At 40.2% G+C, this 27,833-nt stretch overlaps 1 protein-coding gene across 3 annotated transcripts in view; it reads right to left on the minus strand.

Moving 5' to 3' along the window:
- The window catches only part of LOC126868699 (lachesin-like), a 266,628-nt gene extending 248,932 nt beyond the window's left edge, over window positions 1-17,696 (minus strand). The window contains exons 1-2 of one of the 3 annotated variants that reach the window (XM_050624475.1): window positions 17,001-17,696; window positions 16,614-16,925 (exon numbers count right to left, since the gene is read on the minus strand). In XM_050624475.1, coding sequence (XP_050480432.1) covers window positions 16,614-16,925; window positions 17,001-17,007 — 319 coding nt within the window. In that variant the 5' untranslated portion in view covers window positions 17,008-17,696. Of the gene's footprint in view, window positions 1-16,613 lie in introns of all 3 variants that reach the window. The other 2 variants (XM_050624476.1, XM_050624474.1) reach the window with 2 other exon arrangements.
- Window positions 17,697-27,833: the final 10,137 nt, after the last annotated feature.

The following is a 27,833-nucleotide window of genomic DNA, read 5'->3' on the forward strand; positions in this document are numbered from 1 at the left end:
ATAGATAGTAACTTCTTTTTGCTTCTTTTCAGAAATATCTTTCGTTATTCATAGCCAATGAACCGTAACGGCAACACGCGGTGTCGACAAGATCAGCATATCCGACCTCGAACTAGGACACAGAACGATGATGCAAAGTCCGTGGCTTGTTTCCGACTACATTTGGCTTACCTACAGAGGATTAGCTTCGGTCAGGGAAACCCTTGTTCGCGGTTTCTCTGCATCCCCATCTCGACTACATTCCGCCACAGAGTCTCGAGGAAGCATGATCGAATCGATCGCGTGCTTCTACTGTCATTCGTTCCCATAAATATGCATTTTATTTCCTGCGTCCTTAATATTTAGTTTGATTTGACGACATACTACGGAATGACGATCTTTTTAATACATTTTGTAGGAAAGCAACATTTAATGATATTACAAATATAAATAAGCTTCAGGATAGATTTTGTGTATTGTTATCGGACATTATATAGAGAGCTGATCTCTGTTATATGGAAGTTTTTCTTCGCGTTGGAATGTTAAAGGGAAAACTTCAATTGATTTAGTTAGGAAACGAATCTCAAGAGGATGAAGAGAAGGTGGGTTTATTTCGCAGCTGGCTCGAAGTTAAGGAAATAGACTTCGGGATAAAGTTAGCTGTAAGATTTTTTACAATATATAAAAAATTCCGTTTCCGCTAAAATGCATGTAAACATGTATTTTAAATCTAATCTTTGCTTGTATAGACATTAAATACTGTTCGAAATATATATTATTTACATTTTCTTCGGTTAATTAAATTTTCTCCGCGTGAATTATTCGAATGTTATTAACAAGTGACAACAACGAAAATGAATGGGTACGAACTCGGTGAGAAAAGTATATGTATCTGAATATACGTAATTTGAAACACCGTGGAAAATGCTTACCGTGCGTGGCGTAATTAACCGAGATTCTTAACCACGACATCGACGACAATAATTCCAGTTACCTGTTACGCCTTTACGCGAGTTTAACATGCTCTCAGACTAATTAGTTTCACGGTCGCATAGCAAGCACGGTCTTTGTCTTCGTTAATTATGCATCCTCGATAATATTACAAAAGCTTGCACCTTGTACGTGACAAATCATTGAAGCTGTCTAACTTGACAATAAACGTAGAAAGAAGATGTAAAATAGAAAGCTTGCTTTTTATTTATGCTCTGCTAATTACATATCGTTCGTGAAACGAATTCTGGTCGTCGCTGTCGTATCCAAAATTGAATAATTGATTCACAAATAATTCCAAAATATTTGCGACCCTTTACTTCCGCTGTCGCGTGTACAAATTAATCGCAAGCTCGGTTAAGACTTTTCAAGAGTCTACTGCCACTGCCTACAATCGTTTTAAAAGCAATACCAGAAATCATTGTGAAGCAAAGCACCGATTGGAAAGCAGACGCAGCAAACTACCGAATTTCGATTACCGCGTAACCGAGGTGAATTCGATTTGCGAACAACCGAGGAGTCGCCGTCTCACATGGCTTTCAGCCTCCAACAATTTACACGCATTTCTTCCTTCTGTGTGGACGGTGAGCGCAGACGGTGACTGCATCGGTACATATCCACCTCCCCTTAAACCGAAGAGAAGTAGGGTGGTTTGAGGGTGCAAACAGGGGGACGAGGAAAGAGGAGGACGGACTTTAATTCGCATTTTCGGATTTCCAATATCGTAAAGCGGTGAAGGAAGACGCGACTCCGGGTAATGCCTGACGTTCGATAAGGGTGAATCCTCCAGCGAAGGAAGAGACCGGGCCAGGCGAAGGATGTGAAGGACCAAACTCGAAAGGCGTTATTTCGTGACTGCTGCTTGGTCTCCCTGAGTATTATCATATTTATAAGTTAGCCTGACTCCTCGGGAATACGAAAAAAAAAAAAAAAAAAGGGAAACACATCACGGACCTGATGAGAGGATAGGATCCATGTAAAGTGTCCAACTTTAAGAAATCGAGTAGTTTTGCATCTATGCGTTTATGTTATTGCCACTTAGAGACTCTAACTTACAGGAGAAATATGTATCTATTTCCTTATTATTTTTTGGTACCATTTTTCTAGAAAAAAAGTTTGAGTTCTTTACGCGTGTTTAGGATATAATTTTAATACACGCCTATTATCTCTTCTTTAAATATGGATATTTTAGTACAATGAATGTTGTGGGTTAAATTGATTTTGCAGATAATTTTACGTACATTTTAATGTTTATCGAGTTCATTAAGAGGATTCTGTGTTATTATTGAAACTGCAGACCATGCAGATAAAATTCAACTTGTATAATTATTAATAACAACCTTAAAAAAATTCGAAACAAATCAACCTTGTTTGATTTTAAGGAATAAAACAGGAATTTATTCGAATTCGTCAATAATATAAAGGGAATTATGATATTATATAAGAGAAAATTGTAAAAACATAGCAAATAGAGAGATAAAGACATTAAATATTATAGTTAAAATAATCTTTAAACAGAAATTCAGTGGTATTTTTTATCGCTTAACCATTTTATTAAAAATAAAAACTAACTTTGTTCCAATTTAACGACACGCGACAGATTTCTAAACGATCGTCGTTAAGGAAAGTTCTTTTGCCATAAAAGAGGGGTAAGGGGCGAGATAAACACGCTACCATCGAGGGTGGCCTTGTACGTTAAGGGTGAGTGTTTCAATGAGAAGGGATAGATCCCTTCTAACTATATCTATAAGATTCGTGACGCGAATATCTGTACGCCCCTAGCGGAAGATTAATCAAAAGATAATTTTTGTTAATACTGGAAGAGTCTGGCACCACGTGTGAATTATGTCCCTGGATTATTTAATCCCATAGCCAAAAAAGAAAAAAAAAATATGAATCGGCGCTTATTTTCGAATAAAAAAAGAGCTCAATTTCGAAGGGAAGAAAACGTGCTACGCGACTGTGTTATGGCAGCGATTCGGAGGATGTTTTACGACACGGCTCGTAAAAAAGAAAGTTTTCATCGCTTGCAAATTGAAAGAAGAATGACTGAAAGGATTGAACCGCGACGAGAATTAATTTTTTTAGAGTTTGAGAAAAATTATGTCATAAAACGATAATGAACCTTGACATTTTATAAGGCTATTCACAAAGCTAATTAATTGTGCTTTATCTAGAAAGAGGCACTTGACTTTTTTTCGATTATAGCGAAAGATTTTATATTTCCTTCTTTTACATCCAATATCTGTTTTATTTTATATGCATATGTGGGATGGTGTGACGTTAGCGAAAGACGTGGCTGATTGTTTATAAACGTTGTTAAGATATGTTAATGTTGTCAAGGAGTGTTGTGAACGTTACCAAGGTTTGTTACAGGAAAAATGAGCGTGGTAATGCTGCCAGAGTTGAATTAATCGTGATCGAGAGAAGTTCATCGTGTTGGTGTGACGTAGAAATAGTGTTAAGCGAATTCGTGAAGTGCGATATTATATTCAATTTTGTGAGAGTGCTACAATATTGTGTTTATCATACTGTCTTTTCTGTTAATTTATAATAAACATTCCTACACATATGTACGTCTGTTAAAACCAAATTTCACGTACACGTTATCTAAATTCATGACATAACAAAAGCTTCCGTCCCTCGTCTAATCATGACTGAAATTCAACACGTAGCTCGTTGTTCCCCTGTTCCACTGGAAGACCAAAGAATCGTCGAATTTTGTGATTTTCACTCGTGGCACGAAGTCCAACGTCCGCCAGACTCGTAACGAGAGGGCAATCTCTTTCAAGTAGAAGACCATCGAACTGTCGGTCGCCGAAAAGATCGCGAGGGGGATGGGAGCAACGGTCTCTAACTTTCTAACCGAATTGTTAACTCGGCAGCAAGCAGCATCGTACTGACAGACAGAAGCAAACTTATCGGTTAACTCGACGGCAAGAGAGAAAGAAAAAAGAGAAGAGGCAATGGAAGAAGGGAACCGGGGGAACGGAAGCAAAAGATAAGGGAGAGTAAAAGAAAAAGAGTAGAGCAGAAAGAAAGAAAAAAATACAGAAGTTGGAGGAAGCCCGACGAGAAGTCTGATTTAGTAAACACGATTTGAATATCTGATTGCAGCCATGTACCTTTAAAGCTTGTATCTGTCTCTACGGTATTCCGCGGCTACTTGGTGTAACTTGCCTTAATCCCAAGCTTTTCCCCGCTTTTTCTCGTTCGTTCAATCTTTCGCTGGTCTGTTTTCGATCGTCCGATCGACTCTTTCTATCGTGAAAAATGCGTGGAACGAGAAGAGGCGGTATGTTCAATGGTTCGTACACCGTGCTTGGGAACTCGAAATTATTTAAATTTTATAACGCAATAGCCAACTTTATAATCCTGCCTTGTGCCGTACTCGTATTTCCATGAGAATTTAATAACACCGCAACGCAACGCCAATTAATATACTTTTTTTCCCTCTTAGAAACGGCTATTGCACCGAGGCGGCAACCTTCAAAGGAAAGTCTCGTTCCATGGTCTTTCTCCTTCTGTTTTCCATCATCAACGCCGCCAGTTTTCCCACTACCTTTGCCCGAAAACCCCGTCCCAACTGTTACGACGTAATAAGAATTATATCCTCAGGCCGGTATAATATCTCGCGATCTGTACTTCGACTTTCACGGATTGGAAGAAACGTTAGATTGTGTCGACTGACTCGGCGTCTCCACAGAGGAACGACGACGACGACGACGACGACGACGACGACGACGAAAACGGCGGTGGGATTCGAGACAAAAGAGGCGGACTGGAGATGGCGTGTAATTAATAAATCCACGGGCATCAATGGTTTTCTTGTAAGCGGCTTTCGAGACGCGAATTATAAACGTCACGCCCCGTTCTTGTAATTGCTTTAACCGGTTGCCCTTTGTCCCGATAAATTTCATTTCGCCGTCCTAATGTTTGTCAACCGTTGTACTTTACCTCCGTCGCGCCGTCGTTACTGCTACCGCTACTTTTTGTTTCATCATGATCCCTCGTAATTTAATTCCCGCTACGCAGTAGCTTTTCATTAATTAAAAACGTACCGCTGATGGTTTCCAATTGGTCAAAAAAATTAATTCCCGCTTTTACCGATAGGTATTTTTAGACGAAAAAATATCGTTCCTCGATCGCTATAGATGATGCGACTTTCTCCTTTGATAAATTTCAAAATTAGAATCAGTCGAATTTTGCTCGTATTTCTCGGATTTTAATTAGGGGCAAAGATACGCGACGTGTTTCCCTTAATTTCTCTTTAAACACCAACTCGATCTTTAAAATATTAAAAGCTTGCTGTAAAATAACAAAATTTTGGGCGAGAAACAAATAACGTGTTTAATGTTTACGCTTTCGGCAACACCCTCGAAGCTCATCGATTCATAAAACGAACTCGATAGGCGGGCGGTTCGTGTTTGCGCGGCATCTACATATTTTAATTGGTCAGCCTGTATAGAGCCATGTAATCGGAACCCTCAAAGAGACTTCATGAAATTTCAATGTAACGACATTAAATACATGGGTACGATTCAAAGGACTCGAACTGCAAACATCGGCCGGGTCCGGATGGAACTGTAAATAATATTCGAGCACCCGGGGACACAAGTTTTCTCTCTCGTTTGAACATAACTCTTCAAGAAGGTGAATGACGACCGGAGAACACTTGCGTCCTTTCACGGAGCCAATAAATTGCTGCACCACTCGGAGACTAGGTTCGAAGATTCCCCACAGACCTTTCGCTCAATTCGACTCATCTTGTGGCGAACTAACGGGAGCAGACTTTGTCTTGCGAGGGGAGGGATTAGAACCAGAGATTTTTAAATGAAATAGAGTGTCGACTAAGCATAGATCGTTAAAGCTCTTAAAAAAAAGAAGTAAGAGGAGAATCGAGAGAAACTGATAATTTATAATAGCATGTCTACTTTTTAATTCGAATTTTTTTTTATTGCGAATAAACTACTTAATTGGAATTGCTAACAATAAACGTCGTTTGTTGTTAACACGCAGTTTTCGGATGACGTAAACAGTCGAAAGTATACAGAGTAAACATAGTATAGAATGAATAATAGAGAAACGAACATAAGAAAATACAAAGGAAGAAAGGGAGGAAGTTGGGTGCGGAGACTGGAGGAATTATAATTTTACGAGTGATTACCTCTGTGAAAATATTCAGCAGTTTTGTTAACAGACTGCACTGAGGTTTCTGGAAATTTATTTTAAATTGGATGTACTTTGTGGACGAAGAAACTGTAATGCTGCCGTCATGGTGTTTTATATCGTCGCAATTTCGTGATACAATCTTTTACAGTGTTCTTGGACCACGATGGCAGTGTTTAATTATTTGCCGACTGTTATTATTGAAATTTTACTTTGACGACGGATAATAATCAGAAATAAATTTTTATTTCAAGCAGGACGTAATTTTAAGGAGAATATTATTCCATAAATCTTTGTAAAATTATGAAATACCTCTATAAATAAAGCATAAATAATCGCGCGCAGAAACTTTTATCGTTATTCTAAATCTTCGAACGGAATGCTAAATCAGCCATTATTTTCGTCCGTCTGTCACGATAAAAGCTAATCGAACGATTCGAAGTTATCTACGAAAGCAGGCAAGGTACGTTCGGATCAAGTTTCTCGCAAATACACACGGTTAGTTCCAAGTCAAACAAGAACGCGTAACGTCAAAGTGAAACAAAGAAACGAATCCAGCCCAAACTGAAAAGCCTCCGGAAGAAAAACAAAGAAGGACGTAGAGACAGCAACTGGAGACTAAAAGAACTTCAAAGATTCTGAGGTACCCGGCAGTCAGTTGAGTCGGGGGTATCCCCAAAGAAGGAGAAACTGGAAGCTTTCTAGCCGCACGTACGCAATCGGAGTGTGGCGGGCAAAGCAACGACAAGCAAAAAAAAAAAAAAAAAAAAACACACACACACAAGAAGAAAGACTAAAACGATAGGAAGGAAAACGGATAAAACGAAGGAGAGACTGCTGGTCAACAGAGGCGCAAGGGTGGAAGACTGTAGGCAGAAGTAAGCGAACGGGAAAGAGGAAACGAGAGGATGAGAAAGCCCCCAAGTATTTCGCCAACTTGGTAAGCCGAGTTGAGATCGTCCGCGCGAGGATTTCTTCTCGAGAGCTACACACACTTCTTCTCCTTCACCCTTCTGCAATTCTTCTCTTTCTTTCTTTTTCTCGATCGTGTAGCTTTGTCACGCCATGGATGCAAGTATTTCGCAAACAGATTAAAGACACCGAGACTGGTCGACGACAGTCGCTGCAAACAACGTATTCAAGATTCACGGAACCAGGGACGAGAAGCGGAAGATAACGAGAGAGAAAGGGAGGAAAGTGGATCGACTTGGGCGATAGCGGCGAAAACGACGTTATTTCGAGTGTGCCGTTATTTTGAATCCGATTCAACAACGCTCGCCGAAATGCGGAGAGGTGGTCGTGCTTCCACAGCGAGATCCGCTGATGTTTACGGCTACGGAATCGGGAAACTCGAATGGGAAACAGATATGGGCTGCCGTCGAGTTTCCTCCGTTCGAGTCCCGTCGAATGGTAATGGAAAATCATTTCGCCACTCGAAGACGAACGGGTCTTAGGATACGCGCACTTTCCACGATTTACAAGCATTGCCGTTTGATTCTTCCTCTGACTTTTAGCTCTGTACTCGATCGATGCGTTTACTTGGCTAAAGTATTTCGGAGTTTTAAGTGTAGAACTGGATAACAGGGTTTACGAGGAGAATGAGATCCTTGGTAAACGAAAATATGAAATTTTATCGATTTCGAGGCGTCGACGCGTTCTACTTTGAAATTCACGAAGTGGTATAAATTGTCAGTATTGTACGATGCGTGAAAACTACTTTATGGATTATTTTTATGGGTAGTGGAAAAGGAAGAGGATGATTATAAGATATAAGTTTAAATTTTGACGAGAATGAAATAGGAGTGCAACGAGAGAAAGAACGCAATAAACACGACGAGGATAAAACGACCGCTCTAAAGTTACTAAGCCTAAACGAGTAATAAAGTTGGCGATATTGGTGCCCGGTTTCTATCAAAGAGCAGCCGCAACGTATCAGGGTCCATCACGTATCCTAACCGGGTTGCACGCGGCGCGGCACGATATAAACTCCGTAAATCCGGTCCGGAAACGACACGCCTCGCTCTGGGAAAGTATCGCCTCCTCGCTCCTCCGAAAATTGTCTGCATTACGAAGTCCACGCGTATCCACTCCGGGACTTTATAAGATACGAGATTAAGAGGTTCCACCAACCAACGGCTTCCTTCCCCATTGTCTGCGTGTCCCCGTTCCCGGTTCTCGTTCACCGACGTTTCCCCGTCCTGGAATACAAGCGGCGGGTGGAATGGGCACTCATTCCAGACCCAAGGGAGAACAGAGACGTGGAATAAGAAGAAAAGGTGAAAGAACGTCCGATGACTGAACCATGATCAAAGATAATTTCCGATCAAAGATTAAGGATTACTCCCATGGGCCACATGGTCCGTCTAGGAATCAAAGTCCGACGAAATATAAAATGCATGAAGCGAGAATCCCCGAAGGGTCCTCACTACGAGAATCCCACTAGCGTATATACCCTCTACCGTCTGCAAACCTCCCTCCTCCCGACTCGGTCGTTCCACCCCCAATAAGAGGGATTGCGTTCGCTGTAAACGCATGTACGGACACGCGAGACGGCTGTTGTACACTTCATGCCAATAACGCAGGGCCGTCGTTGAAGATCCCAATGTTTATCTCATTTGATCGACTGCGTCTGTGTTCCTACCTTTTGATCGAGGGTGGGAACGCTTCGCGAAACTGCAGTTTTTGTAATATTAATACCGATAAATTGTGCGAACGCGTTATTGTCCGAAGAAGTGCGTATAATCCGCGACGAAAATAACTAGAACAATTGTAGAATGCGTTGCTCAAATCGAATAACTGGTACATCGATTGTATGGAACAACACTACATGGGACAATTGTCCCTTTGAGAATTGATATATATTGCAAATCATGATTGACACACACTGAATAGTTGTTATCTTAATAACTTCTATTAGTTTGATGTTATAGAAATAACAAAATTATCATGACAACATAAATTACGAGAGAACTCGAGAGTTAGATTGACTTGACAAATTTCTGACATGACCTAACACATGCCGAGTATTAAACCCATGAATACAGACTACGTTTCTCCAAAGCGTATACAATACAATATAACTTTAGCTCACAATTACCAAACTGCTAAACTAGTGTATATGCACAAAGTTCTAAAATAAAAAGCGAGCATCATGACCAATAATATTTATAGAAATTCAATAATTGTAGAAATTAATTGCTAGAGCAGAATTATTAATCGTACAAATGTATTATATATATATATACAGTAAACGATATCCGATTATACAATAAAAAAAAGTAATTTCATGACGAGGGATTAGCCCTCGAAGAACCAAGGTAAATCCCGTTCAAACCTGCGACGCTGTTAAAGTTTTCCAACAAAAAGTTCAGCTTTAACGTGTAAACAGCCTAAACAAACCTGTTCGTTATATTTAGAGTAAGTACGATATCAAATCCCAAGTTAAAGAATTCCCATTATACCTGAACAAAGTTGCGTGGCTTTTGTTTATCTACCAATTGCTCGCTCAACAATAGAAAAAGACAATCCACGTATAATCAGTTAGACGCACTCTTTGATCATCTTGTCTTCGGTTTGTAATTCGAAAAAATTCTTTTTTCGAAAAAAAGAATTACGTTATTCAGTCATGAGTTTTCACCCTCTTTTATCCGACCGTTTATCTTCTAACATAAGGTAAAAGCGAGCCGAAACAGAGATATTTCACGATAATCGGATGAGAGCAGATGAATATTCAAGAACGTGTACGTGCGCGAAGAGAAAAGTACGATAATCCGTACCACAGCTGGCCCGCATCTCTGTATTTTTAGCATTTTACAATATTTAGAGGCCAAGCGAAAAATCCCAGTCGTCGTTACGTTTCTCTTTCCGATCGTTTCTCGACAAAGAACGGCATTATTAGATTAATCCAACTTATGGAAACGTAAACGTAATGAGAATGTTGCGATCGAATTCGAATATTGCGTCTCAAATACCACAATAAACGTTCCGCGAACTTCTCGCAATTTTATAAGCAATTTTCTCCTTGAAAAGTTAGATAACGTAATATTTTACACGTCAGTATAGTTTAATTTAAGTTAACGTAGAAACGCAAGAACAAAATTCTTTCTAAATTCAAACTAAGAGAAGCAGAAAGAAAATAATAATTCTTTCGTCTAAGGTGCTTCACATTGAATGGAAACTATCTTTATGCTCGTGTTCGTATTTCCGAAACCTAAATCGTATTACATAAACGCTGAGAGCAGCTACGAAGGAACCCTATGCGAAACAAACCAGAAAGAAAATCATAACAGTCAGCTCATCGGATAGCCCTTGGTCTCTAAACGTTCCTAACCCCTGAGTACGAGTTCCATTCGTCGTAAATCCGGCGTAACATCGAAATATTTTCCCTTTGGCCATGCGGTGTCCGCGATTATCCATAACTTAAACCAACTCACGGCTCGTGTCGTGAAAGACAAATAAGTGTTCCATATGTATAGAAATCGTTAGTATTTTTGCCACGTAGAGCGCATGCGTCGACGAGCCACATTAGATATTGATATTAGATTTAACGCGCTTACAACTGTCGCTGTACCTAATTAGGGGTGTGCTCCCCCAGCGAAACAGATGGCAACCCTCGGGCGATGAGATAATTCCATGGAGAGATTCGTTGGAGGGTGGGAAACGATAGCTACTCGAAGAAACTGTTATAGGCACAAGATACAAAAAGGAACGGAACGTGAACGAGGACTTAACGAATAAGGATGAAAAGAGAGTGAGCGAGATAAGCAAACTTAAGAATAGATTCCAAAGTAGAGATGTATGCTCATGGTCCAACCCGCGAGCCGACGTTTGTTATCAAACTCCTTCAATAATTCATCGAAATTAGATAATGCCGTGCAACGAATAGGGAGAACTCGTATAGACCGAGTCTACCTACTTAAACGTATTAAATGTACGCTAACAAAGCGGCCGAACAGATCCTGGAAACGATTTTACTCGTCGACCATCGTGAGATCTGATACCAAGACAATGAGAGGTTTTCCATATTATGTATCTGTTCTCGAAACTATCTATTTTCTCGTATTCCAGTTGCTCGATTCTCTCGCTCTGTCCCAGTGAAATTGAGCATACAAGAGAATAGTAGCACGGGAATTGAATAATCACCGCATAAAATCCGCATTCGATCGGCGGTCAGCAGGGATGATAATGGCATCTCTACGTTTCGACTTCAAAAACCGACGATATAGTCGGTGAAACAGCCATAAAAACGATTGCATTTGGAAGACGCCAAAGATGCTGTTGACGATACGAAGTACGTCCGATATATGCGCATTATTTCGCTAAAGTTCTTTCAATTCGCGACCACCGAACAATCATGACATTTGAAGAATGAGCTTTGATATATATTCACGAATAAAAATAAAGTTACGAGATATTTACGAGATCTCCCGAGATATTCATTTTCGATTAGAATAATTCCAGCAGAATCAAATTTGCAAGTACCTTACGAAGGAGTAAGCGCGTGGAACGAAAGATCATCGGACGAGATCGATCATTTTGATTCATAGGTTAACGCAAGTGGAAAACGCAGAAGGAAAACGATGTCACTTCCGCTAATTCGTGTCAATCTATACAAATATTGCAGGCCAAATTCGACTCGGCGAAGCACACGTCAATGAAATAGTCGCGAAAACAATGTATCGCCTATTACTCGATAACGTATGAATAACGCATGTACGACAAGCAAACACGAAAATTGCTACGCCAGCTTCCGCGTTTCTCTTTGCTGGCGGTTAATAAATCATCGTTCCACGAATACGGAAACGCAACGAGAAAGCGAATCGAGAAGCAAAGCACACGAGAAATAAAATGGAAAACAAACGAGAAAACAAACGATAAAGCAAAACGGGCGAAGGACGAAAAGCGAAACAGGAATAAGAGAGTAAGGGAGCGAGGGAAAAGATAGGAAGGGAGGAAAACAGAAGGTGGATTTAAATGACGAACCACCGCATCGTGTCGCTGACGCCCGCTATATTACCACGAAATTTATTCGTGCGCTAGTTCGCGTTCCTATGACCGCAAAAAATGTTAATTGTCGGGAGTTGAACGTAAGTACGTCGCGCGTGCAAGACAATAAAAGCCGCCCCACGAACCTACAGAATGAAGAGAGATGGCGCACGCGCGCCCACCTTACCCAAAGAAAGTGTCCGAGGTGTGCTTAGGACGGCGTATAAGTATCTAGTACTACAGCTACATTAGGGCCAATTCATTTGCATGCACTTTTACGTCGTTCCGCCTTCAAAAAATATTTATCGATCGTGGTTCCGCTGTGACGCGACGCCTCGCTTATGAATTATGCATAGTAATGCGCAAGACCTAGTAGCTCATTCCCGGCCGCAATTTCGCCATTGAAGTGTAATTTCACCGGCCTCGTATTAGAACCGAAACGAGCTTCTTGCGACGTCGAGACTCGCCATAAACGACGGCTATGAGAAAAGGTGTCGTTCACAGACGACCATGACCGTCACTAACATAAGAGAACTATCTACGCGACGGAGAGCACAAAGGAGCTTTGCTCGACACGTCCAAGGACAAAGGACTCCAGTCGAGATTGTTTCGCGGTTCGCAAAATGTATTTAACGCGCGTAAGTGGTTGGATCGAATTATCACCTGTGTAACTCTTTGAATGTTTACACGGCAGACAAACGATTCAGGACGAAAGACCAATATTTCAGGAATCTTGTACTTCTATATCCTGGGAAAACTTAGAAAGGGAAGTTTCGTTACACGCGTAAGACGTAAAATTTTAAAGATCGTCGAAAAGAAAACTAATCTCAACAAGCTCGAGCGAAAGCAGCGAGTAAATCTATCTTACGCGTGCTATTTCGCGCGTCTGAATAATTCTACGAACATGTGGGACGTGTTCCACGTGTCATTAAGAGTCGTTCAAATATTTAAGCTTAGCTCCACACGTTTTTTCGCGCTGTACTCTCCCGTGCTTAACGTTTGATTGCATATTTACGAGTGGAAGTACATATTTGGTCGCGTGAAGAACAGTGACATTAATACGTGACTGTGTACTTTTATAGCGTCATTCATCATGATGTTCTCCCGCTAAAAATCATACGTGATACAGATACGTAAAACTTCGAATGAATGATTTACGTCGCAGTCGCGCATGAATTCACTCGATGAGTTTATTCTCGCGTGGATGGATCCTAACAGGCAGAAGGATTCTCTCTTTTTTTCGTGAAAATCCGAATCTGTATGGTGTAAACGATTTTGGATTGTAATTTTTCAAAGCCGCTTTTGCGATAGCTTTTTTATTGTTTACGAGGTGTTTGTATGCCATTGCACTACAAATTTTATTTTCTTCTCTTTTTGTCATGGAGAGCCAACTTATTGTATTTTAAAATAGCGCTATGAAAACCTCAAAGGTAATTAATAAAGATATGAGGCAGAAGAGCACAATAAGTCGTATTTCCTGTTTTTTACACATCAATAATTTTAAGATTCAAACATTCAATATTCAACAATTAAACGGTGCACTTTCAACCATCGAACGGTATAAGAATAAAAAAATCAACAAAAATAGACTTATCATATTCCCATGTGATACTCGTAATTCATAAATTTCTGCAAATTTCTTTTATTGCATTTTACATTTTATTATCCTAAACAATTCTGAAAGAATTATTCGAAATAAATAAATTTAACAGCCGTTTTTCTTTCGCAACTATATAGCTTTATCAAACAATCACGGTTTAAATAATTTTCACTCACGCGTTCGCCGAATTCCGGTTCAATTTTTACGGAAAAAAGAAACAGTTGATTAACTGAATCGGCTACTTTGTTTCTATCGCTATCGATTTGGCGCGATATCGCGACATTTATTTCTCGTCGATAAAACGGCTTTGACGCGCGTTATTTGGACATGCTAAATTTCCTAGAACACTTTAGCTGTTGTCGGTTTCCTGATTTAACGTAGCCAAAATGAAATCCGAGATTACGCGTTGATCGGACCATATGCGTTTAAATCGCCGCTCGAACAAGCACGGATAGCGCTACGAAGAGAATAAGGGGGACAGAATATATAGTGGACCGTTCATACATCGATTCTGATGAAATTTACGATACAGATCAACACTGATCAATCACCGATCTGTAAAAGCAATAGTAACAGCTAATTTTCTCGTCACTAGCCGAAATAAACGATAATACAATCTAGCCTGACTTACGAAAGCGATTGCATTACGATTTTCAAGTACGACTTTATTCAGTCATGTGAAATCAATGGAAATATATGAAATAAAATTGATGTCATCGACAGTTAGATACTATGTATCGTGCTTTCATAAATTCGAGGTACCAATCGTGAATTATAAATTATGACTGTGTGAACAAAATTTGATAAAGCGTTTAACACTAAACTTACCAGTGTCGGTGAAATTCACCGCTTTCAAACTTCTACACAAATTTAACCATATTTAGCACTAAACCTACCGACACTTCGTGTATACCTAATTCCTACCGTGTACGGTCAAAATGACCGATGATTAAAGAAGTAATAGTTTTTATGATTTAACTTAGATAATGGTTAATTTATAACTAAATGTATATAAAATGATAAACTGTCATAAAATTTCGTCAAAATTTACTTTTGTTTAATTTCAATTATAGACTTGAATAAAATTACACTTTTAGTTATATAGAGATATATCTTATTCAACTTCGCTGCATTTTTTACAAATTATCTTATTATCAAATGTACATTTGTTGCATACGTATTTCCCTCATGTTAAACAAATTTTCGTAATTTTGTAACCTTTACAATTTTTTACTTGACAAGTTTTTTATAGTAATGAATCTGAACTTGTTGATAGTTTTATTGCATGGTTTTTTCCCGCGATTCTTTATATAAATGTAATGTATAAACCAGATTTATAACAATTTTGTGAATTCTCTATAAATCAGCCCCATACTATAGATACCATTGCAAATTTATTGGCTCGTAAACGTTGGATTCTTTCGTTCTTCTTATCAAATCGTATAAACCTCATAATTTCAGCAAAGTCATTCCTGCTCATTGTTCTTGAAAAAAATGCAGGTCTCCAAATTTTATTCCACAAATATGAAACATCTACATTCTTTGCCTGATATGCACCGCGGACATATAACAGAGCAATAAATGCATCTAGTTCTCTTGCATCTAATTCCCTCTTAGTCGCCAATACTCTAAATACTTCTTCTTCCGTACATTTTATTATATGATCCCTTATACGATGATCAATGATAAGATAAAATGCCGTCTTTACTTGTCCTTTCATTATATTCTGTTTAGCATATCCCTAAAAATATTATAAACTGATGTCCTGCCAGGTTTGGGACTTGCATCTATTTCTTTCCAAACTGTCCCATCGGGCCCAGCTTCGATACGTTGATTCTCTACATCAGTCTCACTCTTTGGTGTCAATGATAATTTCTTTTCTTTCTGCCCTGGACGCGAACGCTTATTTATAAATAATATTCAACTCTGATTCGGTTATAAATAGCTGTCGCTGAAGTTTCTTGTTCATCGCACACTGAACAGTCTTCTTCTATGTCCGTTATTTTTTTTGTAATTTTTTTTTGTAAAGTCTTGACATTTTTAGGGTAAATATTTATCACAGAATAACACCAGTACGGAATGCAAAATTATTGTCAAATTTGATATGCTTTGCTTTCCCTTTTACAACAACTTTACACAAAACGCTCTGAGATGCTTTCTGTCTGAGTTTTAGAGATAACAAAGTTAAATGTCGATTGATTGACTAACAAACTGAGATGCATTCTGATCGAAAGGTCGATAGCAAGTAAGAATATGGTCTGTGACTACGATATTTATAAGAAAATATTGACTTCTCCGCCAATGGTTACTCGAGTGTGGAGTTGGGAAAAACCCGCATTTCAATGTTTTATCGCAATGAGCGATATCGCTAAGAAACTTCTAGACTTTCAGGATGTTTCTAACAATGGACTGTAAAAAATGCTAAATTTTCTAGCAGTTAGGATTATTATGGGCCTGAATTGATACGTCTTGACAGCTGGTGGCCATCTTGATCGAGGGATGGATTATTATTTATGACAAAGCTACGGACGTAACAGTTATTATTTGTTATTATTGATTTTGTTTGTTATCTGACCTTGAGATAGCCTTTTCTTTGTACTGATTGCATTTATTATAAGAGTAATTAAAATATTTTATCGGCCGGTCAAATTGACCGCCCGCGGTAGGCAAGGCAGAATACAATTTTTTCTTAGAAAAGAAAAAAGTAAACTAAAGGTAAATACAGAAAAATGTATTGTATGCATGTTTCAGGAAAAGTCAGAAATTATGAAGAGATATGTTAATATTTAGTATTAGAGTATCATAATATTCGAGTATCACAGAACAAGAATAAAACATTGGTTACGTATTGAGAAAAAGAAAAGACGAAAGAAATGAAAAATTCGCTTACCATTGTTAGCTGCAACCGTTGGTCGAGTGTCTAGCAAGAGCAGGCACAAGACGACGAAGATAGTCGCCATCCTGGGTACGATATTGAAAGACGTTCCTTTGCTTCCCTTAACAAGCACCAGTATTTTTGGCTGCAACTTGACGAACCCGGTAGCACAAGCACGATCCGCGTAAGATACGCATCCGCAACGAACAGACACACCAACAGAGTCCCTTGTTTCCTCCGACAGCCCGTACGAACCTTCAAGGTCGTCCTCCCACTCGCGAAATGGTCCACACCGATGTTTGTCCGCGCACGTACGCCCGTTCGGATCTGAAAGCGATTTATCGGTCAGAGCGTCGATCAGCATCCACCGGAAATGTTCTCCAGAAGACCCTTCCGAACAACCTTCCATCGAAACGGATCACAGGTTGAGAACTCGCGATGTTCCAGGGTGGAACCACAGTTCCGGTCGACTCGCGCCTCTTGATTAGGTCAAGCTTTTATAAAAAATCACGTGCTTCCAGCGCATCCTAAGAGCAGTCACACGCGATAGCGAAACGAACAAACACGCGCGCCATCGATTAACTTTGCTCCGATCGAACCCTCCGTCTTCACCACTTCCAAGTTTTACATCCGAAATCAGATACAACTAAAATGTAAAAGTTACAATATTCACCAACGATTCCGTCCAGTAGAATGAACGCGACGGCGGTCAATCGACCGAGGCGATCCTCGATCAACCAGGATGTAAGAACGATCGAAGCACGTTCCCGCGATCGTCAAAGGACAACGACAGTTCCCCGACTGTACGCTCGGGACGCCCGGCGTCGACTGGCGTCCTCGAGTACAGAGGGGACCGCCGGTTCGGACAGACGTGCACACGCCGACGTCCTGGCATCACGGCGCATATCTCCTCCACCCCCGTAGGAGATCTCTCACCCTTTACCGAAGCAAGCCAATCGCCGCTTAGAAGTCACCGCCCATCGCATCACGGAGTCGGTACCGCCCCCGAATTAAGATTTTCGACTTTTCTTAGTCCCAACCCGTTTCGACCAAAGCGTCGCCCGTGCCTCCGTGTCTCTTGCTTTTTCTCTTTCTCTCTCTCTCTCTCTCTCTCTCTCTCTCTTTCTCTTTCTCTCTCTTACGCCCTTTTTCCAACCACCCTGACTTTCGCGGTACGTTTCACACGCGCACACACCGCGCCGGTTCAACATGCGAGCAACGTGCCACCGCACACAGCCGGTGGAAAAGGAAACCGCCAAGAACGCGGCTAATTTCAACCTTCTGCGGAAAATGTGCTTTTCCCTGTTTGGCTCGTCTGGAGAGCGGCTGCGGCCGTACACTGACAGACCATCCTATTTACAACAGACCAGCCGAGAGACTACAACCAAAGAAAGAACAGTCAAAACGTGAATGCTTACTGACTATTTTGATAAGTGGCGAGACGATATTTTCTTCGAGCGAACTCCGGGAATTTTCACAGGAAATGACACGATACCTCGTATCCTACAGCGTTACTGGCAGGCGACTGTTGTTACTTACGTTTCCGTTGAATACAGTACTAACCATGGATTCGTACATACAAATTTCATACAAATAATGGAACGTTCTCTTATTAAATTAATAAAATTGATAAAATAGTTTAACAATATCTGACAATGTTCGATGCACCGAAAGAAAAATTTCGGCTTTCACCAAATATTCGAAAGTGTAAGCATTGTCTAAATCGAGAAAGATACAATACATACCACGATATTATGATCTGTTCGCAACTAAATGAAATACGAGAAAACGCAAGAGAAAAGCGAAGATAAATATTTACGGTTGATGCGGAATCGCCTAGAATGTGACTGTGGCACCATTAGAGTAATAGTACTCATCCTTTATCAAAAGCAAGTTGCGGATGTACCTACTGTACGCTTATTTCGTATGACGTTTCATTTTCGTGAAAAATCGTCGGCGAGTTTTCTCGCGTGAAATAGAGCGTGGAACTACCGCAAACTTCTGTCATGGATACTTTTAAACTGTGATTTTACATCGTTTATATATTTTGCTGTGAAAATTTACAGGCCCCACCGTTTAGATATCCTTTCCCCCTTTTACAAAAACGTTATACATATTCGATTGTGTTATGGGTTTGTACAAGAAAGAATTATTCTCGAATGTTCTGATCTAATTATTCTACGACTTACTTGCAAGAGTATCTCATAAAAAATTTGGACATTACGTTTTCGAATTTAAATACGACAGTTTGACCTGCGAAAATAAAATTGAAGTTTACTTCAATGCGATGCAATTCGGAATGGAAGATGGTGCTCTCAGAAGACTAGATGCGCACGATAACCATTAGTTAATTTAGATTGGCTTATCGGTAGATACGGCGGGAGTTATGATTCTGTTTACGAACGATCGAGAGAAACGTGGACCAGAAAGAATCGAGTATCTTCAGACATAGCAAATTCAATAAAACAGTTCGGTTGGATTTTCATGTCAAAGAAGATTTTATCTATACTCGAGCACCGTAGAATTTCTATGGTAATGCTAATTAGATATTTACATAACCATAAACTTAAAGTGTCAATGACTTATGGGATCATGTAAAACGTAAAGTCAAAACTAACAACTATGAGAAAGGTAGTATATAAACAAAAATTTATATTTTCGAAAGCAGATATAGACGGTACGAAGCTGTTAATTATGTGTCAAAAGATTTCAATGCTTTTGCTTAAACTTTTACGTCTAGTTCGCGCAGAAAGCCATCAAAGCGTCTTGTTGGTTCGGCGCAGACAAAATATTTCGTTCCTGTTAGAAAAGTACCAACGAGTAGAACGAATATTTCGAAAAACTTTGCCAAATATTGAAACTCGATGTCGAAGTTTCCGCGTGGAACTGAAGCATATTCGGTTTTTCCATCGCAGTACGTGAACGACGTGTACAGCACGAATATGCGGTAAAATGTGAACGCACGTAGCAACAAAATAATATTTTATCAACGTATGTCCGCGTTGGAGCAACGAAAATATAGCGCAGAAATTAACCGGAATCGGTAGGCGGGAAATATGCGCAACCTTTCAAATATTTGAAAAAGCACGACCAGCCGAAGTTTATCCTTTTACTGGTTAGAAACCAAATATTTGCCAAACCAGTTATAAATATATGCCTCGAAGATCTCTGTAAATTTATTTATACGAATATGCAAAACGCTCGAACGAAAATTTGTAACGGATTGGTTTATATCGCGTATTAGCGTACAAAGATCTTCCTTATTTTACTTTACTTCTATCGTCGATAGTTTCTATGATTTATCAATCATTGTAGAAAAATTGTCTCCATATCATTGACGTTTAGAAAACAGCCGTAGCAAGGATTCATACGTTTGGAATATTTTTAACTCACTTAACGTCACTTAGCTTCCCGACTAAATAAGTATAATAAAAATATTTTTAAATCACTGCACAAAATATCAACTTCATCATTTTGAACGCACTTGCATCATCCTTCATCGCGATATCACACGGCGCAAACTTTTCTAAACCGGGCTAAAATTAATGGCACGCATGGATGGTCGCATGGTAATAGTGTACATAGATCCATCTGAAGATAATTTAATAGGATCGGCAGGACACACTGCCATGCGAAAACATTGCGTTGACGAAATACGCGAAAAACTCCCTTAACATTAGAATTAATACTCCAGACACAAATCCAGGAATGTCTACAATTTTGACAGTAAAGGGAGGTAAAATCGGATCGGCGTCGGCGTTTGCCAGAAACAGAGACGTAGGGATCGAAGAGTGGAAGCAACTGAAGAAGAACGGATGCAAAAAGGGTAGGTTAGAGGGTGGAGCACGGCTCTTTCATTTCGTTGATGTAAGTTTGAAGGTTCGTAAGTCTGACGGGCAACCCGTTTTAGGCTTGTCCGCAGATAGCCTCCGAGCGAAAGAAAGGTAAACCACCCTCTCAATCTCGGGCAAAGTATTTTCTTTCATTGGCATTGGTAACCTTCGTTCTTCGTCCATAGGTTTCTGCGGATTCTGACATCTTCGATTCCGCGTTGATTCAACGTTTGATCGCATGATTTCGTTGGTATAGCTGCAACCACGTGATTATCGCGCAAAAGGAATTTTCCCCTACGAAACGATTAGCCGTCACCCTTTATCATTCCTTGTGCAACCCCTTCCTATCGACTTCTGATACGAGTTCGCTCCACTTTCGTCATTAAGAGAAACTTCTGCGGTTTCACGGGGACGCGGATGCCAGTAATATCTTTAAGAGAGTTACAACGCTGTGAAATGATAACCGCTGTCACGTCGGCAATAATTTCAACACTGGGTTATCGATGTCATCGTTGCACGATTTATTCGCGCTTAATAGCTGTGACGTTGATCATTCTTCTGATCGCGAGAAGGGGCGACTCTAGATGGCGAGCAATAGGAGATCGATCGTTTAATATGTCGTAAAACAATAAAATGCTTCGAAGAATTCAATAAAAACATAATTTGTAAAAGTTGACGTAGGACAGAGTTTAAAATGAAATGTTGAAATTTGTAGAACGAATCGTTGTAGCAAATGTAGGAGATACAGGAGCGTATCGTTACAGGAGGGGAGGGGGAATGGAAACGAAAAGAAGAAAATGATGTGACAATCAGAGAAGAGGTTTTGCCTGGGACACATCTGGTCTCTTATTTTCATTTTCTCCCTCAAATGATTTCCTTCATTCCGTTAACTGAAAAACTCTGCGCGTGACATGTTGGGGGCGCGTCACCGTAGCCCTTGCAATCCGCTCATGTTAAAGAAACCCACGAAAAAGCAATTAAATAAGAACTTTTATGAGGAAAGTTTCAACGGATTAGCCAATCCTTTTTTTATCTTGGCTTCTTTTCTCTTCGTTAAAATTTACTTTGCAAGTTAACCGCGGCTCGCCTTCAACGAATGATAATGACGGAGACTGCTTCCTGTCAGTAAAATTTCCAAGTCGCCAAAACTTTAAATCGGACCTTTCCGCGAATGAAAAAAAGCAGCAATTTCGGTTAATAACCAGCCAAGAGGATCGAATCGAATTACCTTCTCGAGAAACATCTGAAACTACCCCATTAATTGCACGGACTAACCTCCGCTCCTTTCCCTTTTTCTCTTATTATTTCAAAGACAATTTGATTCAACGTTATTTCGCTTATATCACGTATCGTTTCCCCGAGACCGACGTTTGAGTCCTGGATCGATCCAATCGTATCGTCTCAGCTCGCAGAAGCATTATCTCCGGCAGAACAGACTAAAGACTTGGACAAACAAAACTACGGCATAAGCGGCAGACAATCCCACTTCCTAGTCCCCGAGACTTTACAGCCAATTAAGACACAATACAATTGATCAGCGACTATTCAAACGATGAAACAATCGAAATGTAATTGCGTCGTCCCGATCCTTCTGAATAGCAATTCATTTTCAAAAGAATGTGTTACCGCCCTCTTTCTCGCTTGTTCCTTCTTCCTAGTCTCTTTGTCCCTCTTCCTCTCGGTCTTTTTACCCCCTTACCCCCATTTCGCTTCTTTTGTCCGTACGAAATCCTTTTACCGAGTGCACATACCCTGCCAAAAGTTAAAATTTTTAGCCTTCTACGTGTCAATACACTCTCTTGTCGCACGAAGCCTGTCACGTAACTATCAGTTTTATATTTCAAACATATTTTGCTCCTATGATTAACGAGAGTTCTTCGTTCGGTCCCCGACGATCGAGCAAATTGGCTGCAATAAAATCGAAATTACAGTAATACGCGTCATGGGATCCCGATTCGTTCCTTTCGTGGGGGGTATTACGAGACGTAGGGTGGTCCCCATGGAGAACAGGCGATGGATCGACGTACGCGTCGGGCAGAAAAATGTCCAAGTTCGAATATTTTCGCGCTCACGATTTGAATTCTTAAGTTTGCGAATATCGTGGCTTAAAAGAGGTAATTTTTTATTCGATAAAACTCGTTGTTCAAACAATTTAATTATCTTTTCGTTACGTCGATCCTTTACCCGTATATCGATTTAACATTGAAAAAGGTGTAGTCTCGAAAGAGAGAAATGTCCGATCAATCCGCAGAGAGAGCACTTTGCAAATGGCTAATAAACCGATAAAAACGCAGAATTCGCGAACGTGCTTCTAGAGTGTTGACAAGAGTGATACCTATCGGACGATGTCCGTGTCGGACCACGTGGGAACAAGCAAGTCCAAAAACAGAGAGATAGAGCACGACGAGGACCATTCACCGACGAGACCGTTGTTGTTGCGTCCAGGCTACGCAGAGAGGCTCGGTTGCATGCCTACATAAAAAAAAAGAGACACGACATCGTCGAAAACACTTTCGGAAAAAAACAGACAGTGCAGAGACAAAAAAAGAACAAGGCTGGAAAAAGCTTCTTGTCGAACAATGGGAACGACTCCTGACACAGTAAACAAGAAAATGTAGACTAAGGGCAGAATATGAAAATCATTATATCAGCTGAGAAGTAGGGACAAAGTTGGAATTTAAAAGAAAGAAGAATCCGAGAGGAAGAGGAAAAGATGAGAGAAAATTGGAAAAAGTGGAGAAAATAATAAAGTGAAGAAAAAAGGAAATATTTTTGTACGTTATAACGAGATCAGGGAGGACACGAGCGTTGATATTTCGGAACAGCTTTTGAGCTGGTAGCTTTTAAAATCTGTCATCGGCTCGTATTAACAGTTACGCATTCCGTACCGGTACGAATCGCACATGCATTGTTCCCAAATTGCTTTCACATCGCGAAAACAAAAAACGCTACACGTACGGAATACCAAGCATACACGTTGTCGCGGATTGTCCTCTTACTTGCATCCCCTCGTACGAGTCGGTTCGAATAGAAAGGCAAAAATTTGTTTAATAGGAACGAAAATCTTTTTAAACTGCTTAACTCTCAACTACTCGAACTATTCGAATTTGTACAAACGACGTAAAACGAAACGCGCTGAAAACTAACTAAGCACGATCTTATAATCGTACGATTTTTTATTCAATATGTTGTCGATTATAAAAATTTGCATACACAGCCATCGATCGTTTGGGAAGCAGATGAATAGAGAGAAGAAATAGATAAATTATTTATGTTATATGAAATAGACATACACTGAAAAATTGAAGTATGTGATAGAACACGATAGCGTTTTTCCTTTCCAGATGTACTTCTATTAACCAATCGACCACCTATGGAAAAGCTGCCGAAGCAAAAAACGAATGCTAATAAATGCTTCAACGTTAGCATATGATGCAAGGATGAAGCGTGGCGGTATAAGTGTTTCTATCACGTAAGTCTGGTGGCAGGATAGCGAGCTCGCTAATAGTGCAACGATTTATGAAGACTTCAGCGTGTTGGGTGGGCGAGTGGGCGTACAGCAACCCTCAAAATTGATTAATGAACAAGCTCGCTGATCGGTTCGATTAAACCAGTGTAAACGAAAGGACGACCGATAAATATCTGCCGATATAAACGTCGACATTGCGTCCTGACTTTTCCATAAATCACCCGTTGACAGGGTATACGTGCCACTAAAACGTGTTAATTCGATGAGTAAGAAATACCGTACTATGGTTAAATGAGAAGTAATCGTAGTAACTGCGATATAGTATACGAAGTTTCTATATTATTGGCGTATGAAATATTTTCTCTTTACTCGACAGGTGTAGGAAAAATATGAAGAAAGATCATCTTTGAAAGGTAGTACTGTGTGTTGAATCAATGGTAGAACTTTGCGTCAAGTTTTCTTCTGTCTCAGAAAGTACGAAGTGTTTTACGAAAATAGCAAACAAGTATCGAAGGATTGAAAATTGTTTCTGGAAATATATCTTCTTTAGCTTCATGGAAATAACTTTGTTGTAAAAGTAAATAAAATTAACCTTTCCAAAAAAAAAAAAAAAAGACGCGTAAACATTTGATATGTTTCACAAATGCTCGATTTACTTTCTTTATTTCAAATATTTAACGTGCAAATATTGGAACGACACACCGCCCGCGTTCAACGCGTATAAAAGAAACAATTTACTCTGAATAAATATTTAAAAGATTAAAGGAAAAAGCGACAGGTAGCGTCGAAATGAGATTTATATATGGAAAATCAATTTGAACGCGTAACTTCTGGCTGGTGTACGTCTGACTTAACGTCGGAAGAAGGAAAAGTTTGTACGCGTGTTCACCCTTACGTGTGTACAGACGGCACACGTGAAGAAATAGAAAAATAGGGGAAGAAAGAGAACGTGTGAGTATATCGCCACGCGGAGGCTGTCGCTGACAGTCCTGTCTTCTCAAGCAAATTTCACTTTTTGTCAACGAACGGCCGTTTGAAAAGAACGAATATTGGATTCGATTATTGCGTCTTCAACCTTCGCAAAAATCTCGTTTCCCGAACTCCCACCACAAGGCGGCTTATCGGGACGTTAATATTACGCCAGACCTATGAAACAATTCAATTACATGTATTGTCTTCATTTGTAAAACTACATCGTTAGAAAAAATACATTTGTATGTACATTTAGCATGAATGAGCAAAGTTGTCAAAGTCGATAGGTCAAGATACGAGATATTTGCCAGTGCTCCTTGTATTTAAAAATATATTTTACGAAATTACTCGTGCTAAACATTAGCATAATGTATTACAATGGCATTTGCTTTTGGACAAACGATATCTAGATTTATTTGACGCTAAACACGACGAGTTAAAATCAGTATAGAGGCTGCACCGTGGTCGACCGAATTATTCGCGCGACGAAACACTCATCGCGTCACACGCGAAGTATCAACGAATATAGTTTAACAAACAAGCGGTTGACAAAACTCCGGAAACGGGTTGCATTAAAATTAACGGTGACCCGTAGTTGGCTATTCGGCAAGTTTCGGATTAACTTCATCAACGCGCAACTAATAATTCAAGCGTCTGGCCTGTGGTTTCGCGCCGAACTGCTACTTTTCCATCGCATAGTGAGGAAAACCCCACCGCTTCGCTTTGCGATGAAACAACTCGATAAAATTCATTTAGATCGAATCTCTTCGCGAAAAGTAACGATCTATTATTAGATATTTGCACGATTCGTTTTCACTTGTCATTCTGGATGTCTGTTGGCCCCTTCGACCGAGATTCGGCCGAAAACTCACGGTGACAGTGAAGCGCGCCAATAGAGATACGCATGCATACGTAACATCGTGAATGCCACGGCGTCGAAATAGTGGCATAACTGCATCGAGAGAATGCTATCCAACGTCCATTAAAATAAACACTCGAAGAAAAGAGAAATGAATCCGAAAGGATTACAAGTTGGATGCGATCGGACATACAGAATGACGGATCTGATAACGAAAACTGCGCGCACCTTTCACCGACGTTTTCGACAGACGTGTAAGTGTTCGTTGGTCAGTCACGCGAAAAGAATTCGCTCGACGACACACGCCATAAAAAGAATCAAACAGAAAAAGAGATTATCAACGAGTAATTATCCATCCATTGTCTTTCTCTTTTTCCTTTATATACAGGATGGTTGGTAACTGGTGGTACAAGCGGAAAGGGGGTGATTCTACGCGAAAAAAGTAGTCGTATAGTATATATATATATGGTGGATGCAAATTTCTGTAGATACCAAAATAATCTTTTTTATTTTCTCTCTGTATTATTTTATATTAGATGTTATCATCTATTATCTATTATGTTATGCTAATGTTCTGGCGTGCCGCTGGATACGCAACTGACGAGTTAACGAAATGACTGTGACGTAACTAGAAGAGAAAAATGATAATAGCGGAAACTTAATAAGCATCGAGGAGAAGATCCACAAGGCAGTGTGAAAAAAGGAAAGACAAGGAATTTGAAAATATTTGAAATGGAGTTTTCTCCTTTAATATTGTGGGACGCGACAGGTTAGTCGACGCGAATGAAGCAGGGCGACGTCGGAGGTGCGAACAGAGGGGTAGCTAGCGCGGCAGGAGAAGGGACGAAACGGGGTGATTCAGCAAGGCGGGGTGTTAGTTTCCTGGTCGGATATTAGCTGTCACGCGGCTCACTGGACAGGACACCAGACGTATATACAGAGAGTGGAATCGGTGTAAAGGTAGCACAGTGCACCTAAGCAAGGTGGACGGTCGACATTGGAAGCTTGCCACATTTATGTATAGAAAAGTCTGATCGTACCAGCAGACGTTACGGAAACCGGATCGGGCATGGCAACGAATGAATTCCTAGATTCCAGATTCATTCTTTCGTTTGCTCCGGCCAAAACCAGGCCTTCGGTCGTTCGAAAACGTTCGATTGACCGATTCACGATTACAGCCGGCTCCGTATCGGACGGCTTTCGTTTAAAAGGCATAACTCGCCCCTGATAAGAACAGAGTGACACAGATAAGAAGTCCCCGTTCCGGTCAACATACTGATCGTCGAGCTGGGTGGAAAATCCCCTTATCCGACGTCGAAGAAAATTGTAGTTTCTCTTTTAAAGTAATTACTGTTATATATCTTTATGAATATAATTAAAGAAATCGAATTTTCGAAAGAACGGTTCCCAAGAACTCTCTCTCTCTCTCTCTCTCTCTCTCTCTCTCTATCTCCATCTCTATCTCTATCTCTATCTCTATCTCTATCACGATATATAAGAAAAGTTGCTTTAAATACTAAGAATCGATCAATCATTCGTGTCTGGAAATCTCGCATACATTAGGGAAATTGCAAAATACGCTATCGTCAAAGCATCTTAATGAAAGTGTCTAACCGACGTTCATCCCCGCCAGATATCCAACATAAACTACGGCCTATGTTATAACTCAGGTTCGCCATACGTGATGCAATGCAGCCCAGGTAGTCACTGGAATACCAAACTACTCGATCCACCACCTTTTTCCCGCCACACTTCTGTTCACCGCATCCTCCATCCTCTCTTATCCTCTGAATGCCTCGTCTACGCAGCACTTTTTCTTCGTGTTCATATCGAATCCCGACCATGTGTCTACATGCTCTCCCGTCTCTGTCGCAGTTGCACACGATGAAATTCATTTTCACGTGTAGGGTTTACATCCTGAATCTACAAAATATAGCCTCGCCACGTATCTTCGTGCGACCGTAGGCTGCATGCAATGTGGTTGCAAATTTTCCTCCCTTCGTCGCGCGCATGTTGTTAAGTATCGGGTAAAAAGGAGGAAGAAGCGAAGAAACCATTGATCGTATCGTGACAGGGTGGTTACGTGCTAGAAAAAATTGTAG

This window comes from Bombus huntii, chromosome 8, assembly GCF_024542735.1.
Source record: "Bombus huntii isolate Logan2020A chromosome 8, iyBomHunt1.1, whole genome shotgun sequence".
Lineage (NCBI taxonomy): Eukaryota > Metazoa > Arthropoda > Insecta > Hymenoptera > Apidae > Bombus > Bombus huntii.